This window comes from Myotis lucifugus, unplaced genomic scaffold, assembly GCF_000147115.1.
Source record: "Myotis lucifugus unplaced genomic scaffold, Myoluc2.0 scaffold_97, whole genome shotgun sequence".
In the NCBI taxonomy this organism is placed as follows: Eukaryota; Metazoa; Chordata; class Mammalia; order Chiroptera; family Vespertilionidae; genus Myotis; species Myotis lucifugus.
This window is the reverse complement of record NW_005871145.1, coordinates 2,174,132-2,189,092: the sequence shown is the minus strand read 5'-3', so window position 1 is coordinate 2,189,092 and position 14,961 is coordinate 2,174,132. Positions and strand designations below refer to the sequence as shown.

Here is a 14,961-nt window from a genome sequence, read left to right as displayed (position 1 = left end):
TTAGTAATATTTTTTGACTGTAATTATTTTTTTGATCAATTAATTTATTGAAATTCATTGGTGTGACATCCTATATAATAAGGAGCTAATATGCTAATTAGACTGAACAGCAGAACGACCGTCTGGACGACCTTCTGGACAAAGCTGGGGCTGTGAGGGGCTGCGAGGGCTGAGCCCCTTGCACGAATTGGGCCTCTAGTTGGTTAATAAAATTATGTAGGTTTCACCCTAGTTGGTTTGGCTCAGTGGATAGAGCCTTGGCCCGTGGACTGAAGGGTCCAGGGTTTGATTCTAGTCAAGGGCACATGCCTCGGTTGCTGGCTCAATCTACAGTAGGAGGCGTGCAGGAGGCAGGCAATCAATGATTCTCTCTCAACATTGATGTTTCTCTCCCCCTCTCTCTCTCTCTCTCTCTCCCTCTCCCCTTCTCTTTGAAATCAATAAAAATATATTTTTTTAAAAATCATATAGGTTTCAAGTGTACAATTCTGACACATTATCCTTTTGCCCACCACCCAAAGTCAAATCTTGTTCCATCACCATATATTTGACCCCTTTTACCCTTTAATACACCCCACACCTCTCCCTTTGAAACCACCATGCCGTCTGGATGTTTATGAGTTTTTGTTAGTTTTTCTTGTTTGTTCATTTGTTGCTTTCAGTTTAAAGCTATATTTTATTATTTTTATTGGCTAATTCAGCTATATCTGTTACTTTTGCTGCTATTTTCCAATCTCTAATAGCTTTGAATGGGTTTTGGGTGTGGTATTGTTAGCATGAATTTTTTGTCTTTATCATCCTTAATGAATACAAGTATTTCTATTAAACTGACTTCAATTTTTACTTATGGCATGAGTATACATTTGTCTCATATTATGTGATTTCTCATGGAAATTTGTAGTGAATTTCCTATATGTTTATGTGTATTTAGGGTATTACTTTTCAGTCATTTATAATTATTTTCTTTTTAGTACCCTTTTATTGCAAGATTATAATTTTAGAACTTTTAAAACCCCCTTTTTTTGCAAAATAGAGATAATAACACTCCAATACAATAACATTTTCATAAAAATTAAATGCTGTATCTTAGTTCTTAGCATAATAGATGGTATAACTGATTAATACATTATCAGCTGTTAATGCTAGTTTTTACTTTTACCTTTTGTTCTCTCTTTTACTTTAATACAGGATTAATCAAGTAGATCATGCATCTGATTCCATACCCTTTTAACGTTTCTATGTCTTTGTTAATTTTTTAAATTCACTCTGGCTGAAATTATTTTAAGTGTTCACTATATTTTCTAAATCTATTATATTCTAAACCTATTGTATTAGTTTCCTATGGCTTATGAACAAAATTACTGCAAATTTGGTGGATTAAATAATATATCTTAGTTCTTTTATACTTCTGGAGTTCATAAATTTAAAATCAATATCATTGGGCCAAAATCAAGGTGTCAGAAAGACTACATCACTCTCTCTGGGGCTAAGGAACGATCCTTTATCTCTTTCAGCTTCTGGTGGCTGCAGACATCCTTGACTTGTGGCCATATCTTTTCTTTTTTTTGGTGGGGGGTATAGCAAAGGTGGAAATTTAATGAGGAACAAGTACAGACTCCCACGTGGGGAAAGGGAAAGATTCTCACAGCACAGACTCCCATGTGGGAGGGGGGAAGAGTCCCCCATGACCATATCATTTTAATCTTTAAGGCTAGCATCTTCAAACCATTCTATGTTCCAGTTTTAGTACATCTTCTCATGCATGTGTGTGTGTGTGTGTGTGTGTGTGTGTGTATGAAACAATCTTTTGCCTCTCTAGTCTAAGGACATCTGTGATAGCATCTAGAGAGCACCCGGATAATGCAGAATAACCTCCTCATCTCAGTGCCATTAACCTAATCACATCTCTGAACAACTTTTTTTCAAATGAGGAGTCACTTTCAGGTTCCAGGGATTAGAACCTGAAATATATGAGGGTACATTTTAAAGCTTAACATACCCATCTGTTTAAGGCTAAATCATAATTTACCTTTCCTATGTTTCTACAATGTTAACGTTTTGTTTGTTTTATTACTTCTTAACATATCCTTTGGTATTTGTTATTGTCCGTGTATTTATTAAGGTCCCTTATTCAATGCAATATAATAAAGAAGAGCACTTGACCTGAGATTAAACACCTGGGGGCCAATTCAGATCTTGATGAGTGATTTTGAGGAAGATGCTCAAATTTACTTAATCTTGAGTCTCTCAAATATAAACTGGGGATAACCTGCCAGCCTCAAAGAGTTATTGTTGAACTTAAATATAACATACTGCAAGGACCTGGCCCATAAAATACACTCTTATGAATATTTCTTAATAAGAACATTTTGAGAACAAGGGTAATTTAAAATATTCCAGTATTACTGGCAAAGACAACTACTCAGTGTTTTTTCAATAAGTAAATAAGTAGGGACTAAAAGAATGGAGATATGTTCCACTTATGATAAAAAAAATGGCATGGTTCTGCATTGGTTTTCTTTTTTTTTGCCTTTATTATTATTATTTTTTATTTAATTTTCTTTTATTTCTTAAAGTATTACAAAGAGTATTACACATGTCTCCTTTTTCCCACCCTTGACATTCCCCTGGCCTCCCCCACCCCCCAGAGTTTTGTGTCCATTGGTTATTCTTATATGCATGCATACAAGTCCTTGGTTGATATCCTACCCCCTAACCCTCCCCAGGCTTCCCACTGTAGTTTGACAGTCTACTCAATGCTGCTCTGCCTCTGTATCCATTTTTGTTCATCAGTCTATAATGGTCCTTATTATCCATAAATGAGTGACATCATGTGGTATTTTTCTAGGCTTCCCAGGGGCCATCCCAGCCTCACAGGGGCTGTCCCAGCCTCACTGGGGCCGTCCCAGCCTCACAGGGGCCGTCTCAACCTCACAGGGGCTGTTTCAACCTCACCGGGGCCGTCTTAACCTCACTGGGGCTGACTCAACCCCACCAGGGCTGTCTCAACCTCACCGGGGCCATCTCAGCTTCACCGGGGCTGTCTCAGCCTCTTGGGGGCCATCTCAGCCTCACGAGGGCCGTCTCAGCAACACGAAGTTTGGCATTCTGTCTTTTGTTGGGCGGCTCCTTGCTGGACAAAACCTCCAGGCATTCTTGGTGGCTGAATATCTGGTATGCTTGCTTGGATTTCGCTTTCTACTAAGTGCACAGACTGCTTGTCTGCTGTCTCCCAACATCCCATGTGAGACTGGATCTGGTGGACCTGTTTGTGCATTGGCTGGTACAGCGGTTCCACGTCGCTGGCCCAGCTGGGTCCGGCTGTGGCTTCCTCCAAACCTGATTCTGCTTCTTGAGTATGTCCCTTATGTATGTGAGGAGTTGAAATCTGCAGTCTGCTGGGTTGGGCTGCAAAAGCGCAGGTGGTTCCTTTTGTGCCACTGGCACAGCTTGGGTCGGGATGTAAATTGAGTAGGGTGGGATCTCCGGGAATCACCAGGGCGGAGCAAGGGGCAATGGCATCTCCGCGACTCCTCGCCTCTCCACAACTCCCCGTCTCCGCGTCCCTGAGTGCCGGCGAGCAGCTCCGCGAGACAGCCACCCTCGCTCTCCGGCCCATTGCAAGGCCATCCCACCTCTCCCCGTAGGGGTCTGGGACCTCAGAATCCTGCCCCAAACAAGCTCAGTGGACTCGAGAGTCTGCAGCCCCTTCCGATTGAAAAAAACCGCGCATCCAGTTGTAGCCTGCCTGGTACGCGACACCGTACCTCCATTCTTGGAGCCTCTGCACAACCTACTCAGTCTCAATGCTCTTCTTTCTTTCCTTCCAGTTGTAGAGCTTCCACTGGGCCAGCTTTCCCATGGTTCTGAATGATAGCTGTTTGTCTTATAGTTGGTAGTCTTGATGTTGTTGTGGGAGGCAGCACACACAGGTCTGTACACTACGCCGCCATCTTGGTTCTCCTGCATTGGTTTTCAATTACTTTTTGTTTTATGTTAATTCTCACTAAAGGATTTTTTTTCAATTGATTTTTTTTTAGAGAGAGTGAAAAGGAGGAGGGGAGGGAGAGAGAGGAGAGAGAGAAACATTGATGTGAGAGGGCCACATATGGTTGTCTGTCACACATGCCCCAAGTAGGGCAGGGAATTTGCAACCCAGATAATGCCCTTTACTGGAATCAAACCCATGACCCTTCAGTTGGCAGGCCAACACTCTAACCACTGAGAAACACCATTCAGTGCTCAAATACTTTCAATGGAGTAAGATTTCCCAAATTACCTATGAGAATTTGCATTTTAAGATGAAAGGAGAAAATAGTCTACCTTTGTTCTTCTAATTAGAACAGTGCTTTTCAATCTTATTACTTGTGACAGTTAGGGCGAGACAATTCTGTTCTATAGGGTTTTTCCTGTGCATTAGGGGTATTAACAGCATCCTTGGCCCCTACCCATTAGATGCTAGAGCCACCTTCATCTCATTTGTGACAAGCGAAAATGTCTCTAGACATCGTCAAATCTCCCCTAGAGAGCAAATCCTGATCTGGAGTCACTAACCTAGAATGTGTCAATATGCTTGAGTTCTAGTCTCTCAGAAGAACCTTCAGTATTGAACTTCTCTGTATTTAAGAACTCTTTATAGCTACCCAGGCCCTCAAATTTTACCCAGTTATTAATTTGATCTCTCTCCAGAGTCTATTATGTCCCTTTCATAGATCTTTGATTTTAGGGCTTTAAGGACACAGAGTTACTCTTACTTTAGCATGGATAATTATTGGTCTCCATATCTTACGAAGATGTAGGCATACTTTTGGTATCTAAAAGCGGGTTGTTTTATTTTATTAGCAAAAAAGAAGTCACATTATATTCAGCTTCACAAAACTTTGGAATGTCAGGTTTTATTTTCTTCCCAAAGTTTCTTCATGGGTAACACTCCCAGTTGTCTAGGAATAACCGAGGAACACCGAGTGCTCCTCAGACACGTTTGAATAGCAAGCACATGAAAGTTTCCCATTTCTTTTAGTGATTTTACTTTACATATATAATCTGGCTACTCTCTTATTTGCAAACTATAGGAATTGATATAGTATTTATCATCCCCTTACTAACGGCATTTCAATTTCCTGGTGGACACCCAGCCTCTCCTGGTCTTGGTGAGTCTTTGTTTTTGCACCAATGGGATTTGGTGAGGTGTTCATGGCTAACCATTGAAGATCCAGTGATTGCTTTCTGAGTGGACACTAGGGAACTAGTGATTTAAGTGTAGGATATTCCTGGAATTTTGGGGAAAGAAGAGTTTCTTTCTTCTGAGATTAATCCTTTGGGAAGATAGAAGCTTAAATTTTTTTCCTCATTGGATACTTGTCAAAACCCTTAATGTTCCATTGAAATTATCCTTCTTTTCTCTGTAGAACACTGCCTGACACAACATATTCACAGAAGACTCCGGGGTCTATTCTGGCCTTGGGTAGACAGAATTCCGTTTCAACATGATGCACGTATAACACATACCAGAGTCATTAACTTTGTTTATAATTGGTTTTTCATCTACATGTTGACTTTCAAGATCTCTAATTCTTAACGACCTGATAGATACATTTTTTATTTCTTTCCCAGAAAAAATGGGATTTGGTGAAGTGTTCATGGCTAGCTATCGAATTTTTCCACCATCTTATCATATAGCATATTCTGTTGTTTCATAAATTGTTTTGAGCTGGTTAAATCAAATTAGATAGCAAATATCATAATCCAATTTTATGTATAACAATTTACTATTTTGAGAGCCAATATTTTTGGAGACACTCTCAAGGTATAGAAAAACACATTACATCGTTTCATTTTTGTTTAATCAGCTCCTCAGTAGAACTGTCTAATTGCTCACATAAATTTTTCCACTGGGATTTGGATATCAGAGTGTGTGTTCCTGGGATTTGATGTGAGCTCAGAAAGCTAATTTCAAAGCCTCAAAGCAAAATATAAAAGGTCTTGCATTATCTAAGAGAACCACAGCCTTCCTAAGGGAGGCACAACTTTCTTCTTCTATGAGCACAGAAGACCTACCCAAATGGATTATAACAAATTTGGCAACGGTAAATTTTTAATCTTTAAATCACACAATAAATTTTTCCAGTAAAAATTGAACTGATACTGGCAACAGTGTAGTAAGAAGGTGAGTGAAAAAGATAATGATCTGGTAAGTGTTTTTACCTTAATCCTAGGATATAAGAGCTTGATGAGATTTTGGGTGCTTATCTTCTTATAGTCACTTACTTTACACATAGGAAACTGATGTTTTGAGGAAAAATTCCTGGGATAACACAGCTTTTAAACCATCAAGGTATTTTCAACAAAAACAATAGAGTAACAACAACAATATGCATGTTTAACATGTGATATTCCTAAAACAATGCTCAGGATTATTGGAGGGGGTTTAAAGAAGAAAGGAGACATCAAAGCTATCACAGGGAATAGAGAAATAAATTTTATCACACATTGAAAAATATTAGATTTAACATGTAAAGATGTAGTTTGGGATGTGGACCAAAAAGAATTTGCCATTGTTCAGACCAAAATCCTACCTCACTTAGTAAGCTGAAGTGAGAAAGTGGAAACCAGTGCAGATGCCTGTAGGAAACACTGAAATGAATGAATAAAAGTAGGTACAGGGAAACATTTTTGAGGATGAAATTGACTTAAAGGTGCTATGTGCTGACAGTTTATGAGAGAAATATTATTAATAATAGTAAAGATTAATAGCAATAATTAATAAGTATCTTAATTGATATAAATAATCAGAATTCAGTGGTGCAAAGTTGAAGAGATTAACTCAGAGAGGAGGGACACAATTTTCCCAGAAAAGGAAAAGAGGGAGAGAGGGAATTGCTGATGAATTCAAATTCTATACAATGATAAGATGAGAAAGTTGAGGATAAACTTATTTGCTATTCTATATTTTCTCCACAAAATAGAAATAATTTTCTGGTAATGAGAAAAAGGTCATAGAATGAGACCTAAAAAGAAATATGAAGGTTTGCATAGTTATTAAATGAGGGAAACAAATGTGTATAATATGAAATGTTAAAGAACAATTATATATAAATATACGTAATATAAATCATATATATATATATATATACACACATACATGTGACTTAATGTGAATTTTATATAATTATAAAATGAACATGTGTCAAAGATTTTACTTAATTCATTGGTTTAAAAGATAATTCAAAGAATTATAGATCAGGCATTCTACTAATAAATACAAAATTGGCTTTTTGCACAGTGGGGGAGGGAAATCAATTGTCTACACTGGACAAACTGTGCATGTCTATAGTCAAGTATCACTTGAATTGCTATCAATTATCTATAACTTATAGATTTGTAAACTAGAGCAAAGACAGAGAAAGGCAGAGATAACTCAGAGAGGTAGATAGAAAAGACTTTTCACCATCTTTCACAATTTTTCACTATAAACAACATAGAAACATTCCTGGATATCATTATCATATTGCCTGGATTGAATTTAATGGATTTGTAAGCATCAGGGTTTCTCTAGCTATATTCCATAGCTCAGATTCCAGATAAAATAAAATGTCTAAATTGACAGAATTGCTATGTTGCCAACTTAGAACAGAGAAATCACAAGATGCTGAGGATATGGAGGCTGGAGAAGAGAATTTAACTCATAATTAATAAGAAAGGGACTGTTGTTCTCCTATTATAGATCATGAAACTTCAACTCAGTGATTAATTGACCTGTCTAAGGTTTCACAGCATTAGGTGACAGAGCTAGGAATCAGCCACTTTTATAACTAATTCAGAATCTTCTTTCTGTTAACAGTGGATTTCAAACAACTCTAAGGAGTTCCTTTGTTCCTAAGAGGTGAAGCCAGGTCTCAAGGTGAGAAATATCTTTACCTATAAAAGGCTTCACCTTAAACAATAATGCTTTATCTGTTGTGGAAATAAAAACAACACAAATAGGAACAGAGGCTATTTATTCAGAGTTTGCTATGTAATAAAGTGGTTAACTACTATTACTTGACATTGATGGAAGATGAGGGAGTTGAAGAAAGTAAAAGAGGGAAGCCCAGATTTAGAGTTCAACAATGGGTTTGATGGTGGTGCCATTTAATGTGGAAAATAGTAGCTTTAATTTTATTAACCGATGTCACACCAATAAACTTAACGGCAAAAAAAGTGAAATGTATCAAATCTAATAAAAAAGGAAAATCTGTGCATTACACTACATTAACTGTAGAAATGCCTAGGAGTTATCAGGAGGCCCAAGTAGATTTAAAATTACTCTTCTATTTATTTTGACCATTTTCTTTTTTATTTTTCATCAGTGTTGAACTTATTATTACTATTGCCATCGTTACTCTGCCTCAAGTTCAGGAGTTCAGGAGCACTGCAGAGAATGGAGTTGGAGAATGGCACTGTGCTGTCTGAGTTCTTTCTCTTGGGATTTAGTGACCATCCGGAACTTCAGAATGTTCTTTTCGCCGTGTTTTTTTCCATCTACTCTGTTACCCTCATAGGGAACCTTGGGATGGTTTTGTTAATCACAACCAGTTCCCACTTGCACACCCCTATGTACTTTTTCCTCTGCATGCTGTCCTTCATAGATGGATGCTACTCTTCTGTCATTGCCCCCAAATTACTTGTGGACTTGGTTTCCAACAAGAAGACCATTTCTTACCATGGCTGTGTTGCACAGTTATATTTTTTCTGCTCTTTGGTTGACACAGAATCTTTCCTCTTGGCTGCCATGGCTTATGACCGGTACATAGCAATCTGCAACCCACTGCTGTATACTGTTATTATGTCTAAGAGGATTTGCTGTCAGCTTGCTATTGGAGCATTTTTGGGGGGCACCATGAGCTCAGTTATTCACACCACTAATACTTTCCATCTGTCTTTCTGCTCCAAAGAAATTAACCACTTTTTTTGTGATATCTCCCCACTCTTTTCTTTGTCCTGCACTGACACTTACAAGCATGACATTGTCCTGGTAGTCTTTGCTAGTTTGGTGGAAGCTATCTGTCTTCTAACAGTTCTTCTCTCTTATGTCTGCATCATAGCAGCTATTCTTAAAACAGGTTCTGCCGAGGGAAGAAGAAAAGGGTTCTCCACTTGTGCTTCCCACCTGACTGTGGTCACTATTTACCATGGGACCCTCATTTTCATTTATTTGCGTCCCAGCACTGATCATTCACTGGATATTGACAAAGTGACCTCTGTGTTCTATACATTGATTATACCCATGTTGAACCCCTTAATCTATAGTTTAAGGAACAAAGATGTAAAAAATGCCTGTAGGAAAGTGATTAGCTCAAAATTTCTTTCTCTTTAAGAAAGGATGAAAATGGGCCTGACAAGTTTTTAACAAAGTCTATATTTGACATTTGGTTCTGAACTATTAGAAGTTAGTTTAATATGGATGTTCCCCAAATCTGTGGGTAACGAAGCCTCAACCACAGAATAGAGCATGATGGCATGGACAATAGCATTCTTTCTTTCAGTGCCAGGAGTTGAGTGACAGATAGGAAGTCAATTGGCTAAGGTCATAGAGCTGACAAATAAATGATATAATACTTGAACTCAGATATGAACTCATGTCAGTTTTACTTCAAAGTCTAGTTGTTATCTTATACCTTCTCCCATCATTATCATTATCTTGCAATCCTATATAATAAAGAGATAATGTGCAAATTGACCATCACACTCTCACATAAGATGGCTGCCACAAGATCGCTGGCAGGGGAGGGAAGTTGTGGGTGATCAGGCCAGCAGGGGAGGGCATTTAGGGGCAACCAGGCCAGCAGGTGAAGGCAGTTGGGGGCGACCAGGCTGGCAGGGGAGAGCAGTTGGGGGTGACCAGGCCTGCAGGGGAGGGAGGGCAGTTAGGGGCAATCAGGGTTAAAGGGGAGTGCAGTTGGGGCAATCAGGACAGCAGGTGAGGGCAGTTAGGGGAGACCAGGCCAGAAGAGGAGGGAAGTTGGGGGGACCAGGCCTGCAGGAGAGGGCAGTTAGTTAGGGGGGACCAGGCCAGTAGGAGAGAGCAGTTAAAGGGGACCAGGTTGGCAGGGGTGGGCAGTTAGGGGTGACTGGGCCAGCAGGGGAGGGCAGTTGGAGGCAATTGGGCTGGCAGGGGAGCAGTTAGGCGTCGATCAGGCTGGCCAGGGAGTGGTTAGGGGCAATCAGGCAGGCAGGCAGGCAGGCAAGCGGGTGGGAGCCAGCAGTCCCGGATTGTGAGAAGGATGTCCAACTGCCAGATTAGGCCCGATCCCTGTCTGGCAGTCGGACATCCCCCAAGGGGTCTCAGATTGGAGAGGGTGAAGGCTGGGCTGAGGGACACCCCCCCCCCCACTGCACAAATTTTGTGCACAGGGCCTCTAGTTAATATAATTTACAAAACAAACCCAAAAAACCTGGTATCCTAACAATCTGTAAAGGCTATTAGAATCTTCAGAAAATATTTAAAAGACATATTTGAAATATTTTTATCTTAAATCTCTGTTCAAACAGTAATGAAGACTAGTAACTTGCTGAAAACTGCATATTTTTAATGTGTTGTTTTATTCTCACAATGTTTGAAGTACATAATAGCTCATGTTACACAATACAGGAATATATAAAATTATGGGAGAGAATTTAAATAAAACACCTGTGTAACCCATTATTTCATGTTTATTTTTTGACACCACCTAAATTAAAATGAATACTCTTGCGAATCTGAAATTGTGTTGTTTTTCATAACTGGATACATTCTTAATTGATCACAGTGCAAACAATATATGCAATAAACTTAGTTTTTAGGATAGATTATAGGATTACCTAATATTCATCTACTCATCAATACTTTGTTTAAAATATAGTTACTGTTTATTTCACAGATACACAGAGAGTAAATATAAATAAGTACAAATGGAATATCAATCCAAATACTATCTTGTTATTTGTTTTTATTTCACTGAACCATTATGAAGTTAATAAATCTATCTTTTAATTTAAACTCTATCAGTTGGGCATTTTAGCTTTCTATATTTATTTTAACTAGTGTAATGCTATGAACACAAGGGAAATGAAGTCCTCTTTTCCATTGGCCTTTGGAAAAGGCTCAGTCCTTTATCCTCCAACTTCCATTTATGCAGTTTCTGTCCAGTTGTCAATAGCATCATGTCTGTACTCTAGAGTGAGGCAAGAAGGGAAATCCACAGGCTGACGTGAAGACTGTGAGGTGTAATAAACATCTAGAGCTGTTGATTTGGGGTTTGTCTATTGATATAACTGGGCCAGAATGATGAGGAATAGAAGATCCAAGAATATTTTTACATCAAATAATTTTCCCTTGATTCTTATCACAGCCAACACCAAAAGACAAGAAGTTCAGATAGATTTCATCTAAGATGAAGATAATAGAATAACATTGAACAAGAGAATTCTTTTTTGCATCATATTTCAGCCTACACATTAATATTAACCAAGCATTTTGAAAGCTGTCCTGGAACTGGGCATTACTAATAGCAAAGGAGAAATGATGGTGAACAAAGTAGGCAAGGATTGTGCCTTTATGGAACTTTGAATATAGGAGATTTCTGATTTATTTTTATTTATTTACTTACTATTTTTATCCCTTTAAGTGTTAGGATAGAATATTTATAGGGTGATGTACCTAGTACATAGGAAGGAGACAAACCTTCCTATGTACTAAACCTAATTTAACCTCCCTTCTGACTGAGCAAGTTTATTAAGCCCATATATATAAATAATCTTAAGGAGGATATGTTGACTTAAAAGAGAGAAGTGGTTGCTATTTGCATGGTGTCTCACTTGGACATACTCATGAACAGAGAATGTAAGTATGAAAAGACTCTCTTTGCAAAACAGTGAAGTGAACCTATTATTACTTACCCTGAGTTGGGAGAAAAAGCTAAAACCAATAATTAATGCACCTTACTTGCATTTCAGGCACAAAGGTAAGAAATGGGAAACATCCAGAAGTTTGTATTGGAGACGACAGGAACCTATGCCACAGTACTTAAAGCTTAGTACTCAGAATCTTTCAATAAATCCTTTTGGGTAAACATACTTTCACCCAGAACATAACTTAGTGCCAAATGTTTTTTTCAAGGCACCTTTCACATCCTTATTCCTTAAACTGTAGATCAGTGGGTTTAACATGGGGATGACAACTGTGTAGAAAACAGAAGCCATTTTGTCCGTGTCCATGGAGTAACTCGTGCTGGGTCGGAAATACATGAACAAGAGCGTACCAAAAAATATTGCCACAGCGGTTAGGTGGGACGCACAGGTAGAGAAGGCTTTGTGTCTGCCCTCTGCTGAGTTCATTCTAAGGATGGTGGTTATGATGTAGCTGTAGGAGAGGAGGACAGTGATGATGCTGGACCCCACAACACAGCCAATGAAAGTGAACATCACTATCTCATTGATGGTTGTATCTGAGGAGGACAGAGCTAGTAAGGGTGGGATATCACAGAAAAAGTGATTGATGATGTTGGAATTACAGAATGATAATCGAAATGTGAAACAGGTGTGGATGGCTGAATCCACCAAACCTGTGATGTAGGCAATAGTCACGAGCTGGGTGCAGATGCTTCTGGACATGGCAGTTGTATAAAGAAGTGGATTACAGATGGCTACGTAACGGTCATATGCCATGACAGCCAACATGAGACATTCCACATCTGCAAAAGCACCAAAAAAATACATCTGAATGGCACATAAATTATATGGAATATTTTTTTGCTCAGATAAGAAATCAACTAACATCTTGGGAGAGATAGTGGAGGAGTAGCAGACATCACAGAAAGACAGGTTGCTCAGGAAATAATACATGGGCGTGTGGAGGCTGGGGTCCATGTTGATCAGCAGGATCATCCCTAGATTGGTGATCACGGTGATGCCATAAACCAGCAGGAAGAGCACAAAGAGCCCCTGCTGCACATCCTGTCTGCCAGAAAGTCCTAGGAGTATGAAGTCAGCAAACACAGTGCAGTTCTCAGCAGCCATCACTCAGGTCTGGAAACCTCTGGTGTTAAAGAAGGAAGTGGAAGTGGGGTTGACATCACATTACTATTTTTTTCAGTAACTAGAAGAAGAGATAAACATTTTGCTAAGTGTGCTTTGGGTAAAATGACTCTCCTTGATATATATTCAAGTAAGTATAAATTGATAAAGTGATTATGCCAATAATGTTGCCTACATTTGTATAGCACTGTCTAGAGTTTGCAGTGCACTTTCATTCAAAATCAATCATGTTATTTTCACACCAACCTATGCAGAACTTATGATAATTTTTACTATTTCTATCTTATCTTAAGAACTTGATGTCCTCAGTGTTCTGTATAGGCAATAGTCCTAAAAATTATTTGGTCCAGATAACCCACATATTCTGGCAAGATTGTTTTTCTTTTTAGTGTTGTATCCTGTAATAGAGAACTGTAGTTAGTGAGAGGTTCAGATAATGAATATATTTCTTTGTTATTTCTTCATTAATCCAATTGTGAAATAGGCAGAGTGATTATAGGTTCCTAGATATAACGTTCACCTAATATCCCCTCAGCCCCTCAGGTCCTATCCAGCCTTAACAAATAAGAGGTAGAAATGGTCTGTGATCCAGGACCCAGTGGAGCAGTGAGGGTGGTGCTTGCTGGAGTTGTTTTGGAGGGTCCCTGAGAAGGTTATGTTAGGGTTCACAGTCATAGGGAATATGCCAGCGCTAACCATGCTTCTTCTGACAGCAGCTGTTGCTCAGGGGAAATGATGGAAAGTTTTTGCGATACTATTCACATATATGACTGAGAGGAAACAAAGAGAGTACGGACTACTGTGTAAGCCCTTCAACTCTAAACTGCTAGAATCAACATGATCTATTCACCAACAGGTCAGATCTGTAAGACATATTTAAAAATACTCACTGGTGCACAATCCCATTACCCCTGAAAGATTCATGTCTAAACTATACCTCCATCCCACATCCCTCAAAATTGTAATATTGTTTTATTGATTTCATTGATCTCTATTTAACATGAACATCTCCAAATTCTCCTTCTCTTCAGTGGTGTTGGTGGTCTTTGGGAGGACAATGGAATTCTATGTCCCACTGTTATATTTTACCCAATCAATTGCTGTATATAATATCATGTGTGACCTTCTCGGTTCTGTGGGAATGTAAAGAAAGTAGAGTTGAGAATAGATGAAAGACAAAAAAAGAATATATACATAATAATCTAATGACTAATGTTCAGCCTTCCAAAACCTTAGCCTAAACTTCTCTAGACAGATCAGCAAAAAATATTTTATGCCCAGCCGAAGTGGCTCAGGGGTTGAGCATCAGCCCACCTACCAGGAATTCAGGGATTGATACCTGGTCAGGACACATGCCCGGGTTGCAGGCTCCATCCCTGGTGGGGACATGCAGGAGGCAGACGATCAATGAATGTCTCTCATCATTGATGTTTCTATCTCCTTCTCTCTGAAATCAATAAAAAATATATTAAAAATGTTTCCCATGTAAAAATGAATATATTTTATAAAATATACAAAAAGAAAGGTTACAACTTAAAAATAATAAAAATAACCTACCACCTCCCCAACCCATGCTTACATTTTATTGTATTTATAGCTAAGTACATGTATTTAAATGAAATAAATTAAAAAAGTCTGTATGGACATGGCTTTTCTGGTATCACAGGTGCCCCTTAACATAATACTAAGGGAACAATTGTCTAGTTATAAAGTCTTTCTTCCAGAAAATGGCTGTCTGATCCTGAGAGATGGCCATTGTCATATAAGTGCATGACAATGCTACCAAGGAAAACAGGTTTAGTCAAGGCTGCCTGTTGCAGGAAAGGAAGACACTGCATGTTGTTATAAATATATCTATACTATAAGCAAAGTAGTGTTTTAGAAAAATAAAAAATAATTATTTAATTA

General features: G+C 38.7%; 2 protein-coding genes across 2 annotated transcripts; one reads left to right on the top strand and one right to left on the bottom strand.

The window, feature by feature from the left end:
• Positions 1-8,416: 8,416 nt before the first annotated feature.
• LOC102433890 (olfactory receptor 5I1) lies at positions 8,417-9,355 on the top strand. Its single transcript, XM_006092073.1, has one exon. The coding sequence runs from the start codon at positions 8,420-8,422 to the stop codon at positions 9,353-9,355; it is 936 nt and encodes a 311-aa protein (XP_006092135.1). The 5' UTR covers positions 8,417-8,419.
• A 2,741-nt stretch (positions 9,356-12,096) lies between these two features.
• On the bottom strand, positions 12,097-13,035 carry LOC102433584 (olfactory receptor 5W2-like). The gene has a single exon (XM_006092072.1). The coding sequence runs from the start codon at positions 13,033-13,035 to the stop codon at positions 12,097-12,099; it is 939 nt and encodes a 312-aa protein (XP_006092134.1).
• Positions 13,036-14,961: the final 1,926 nt, after the last annotated feature.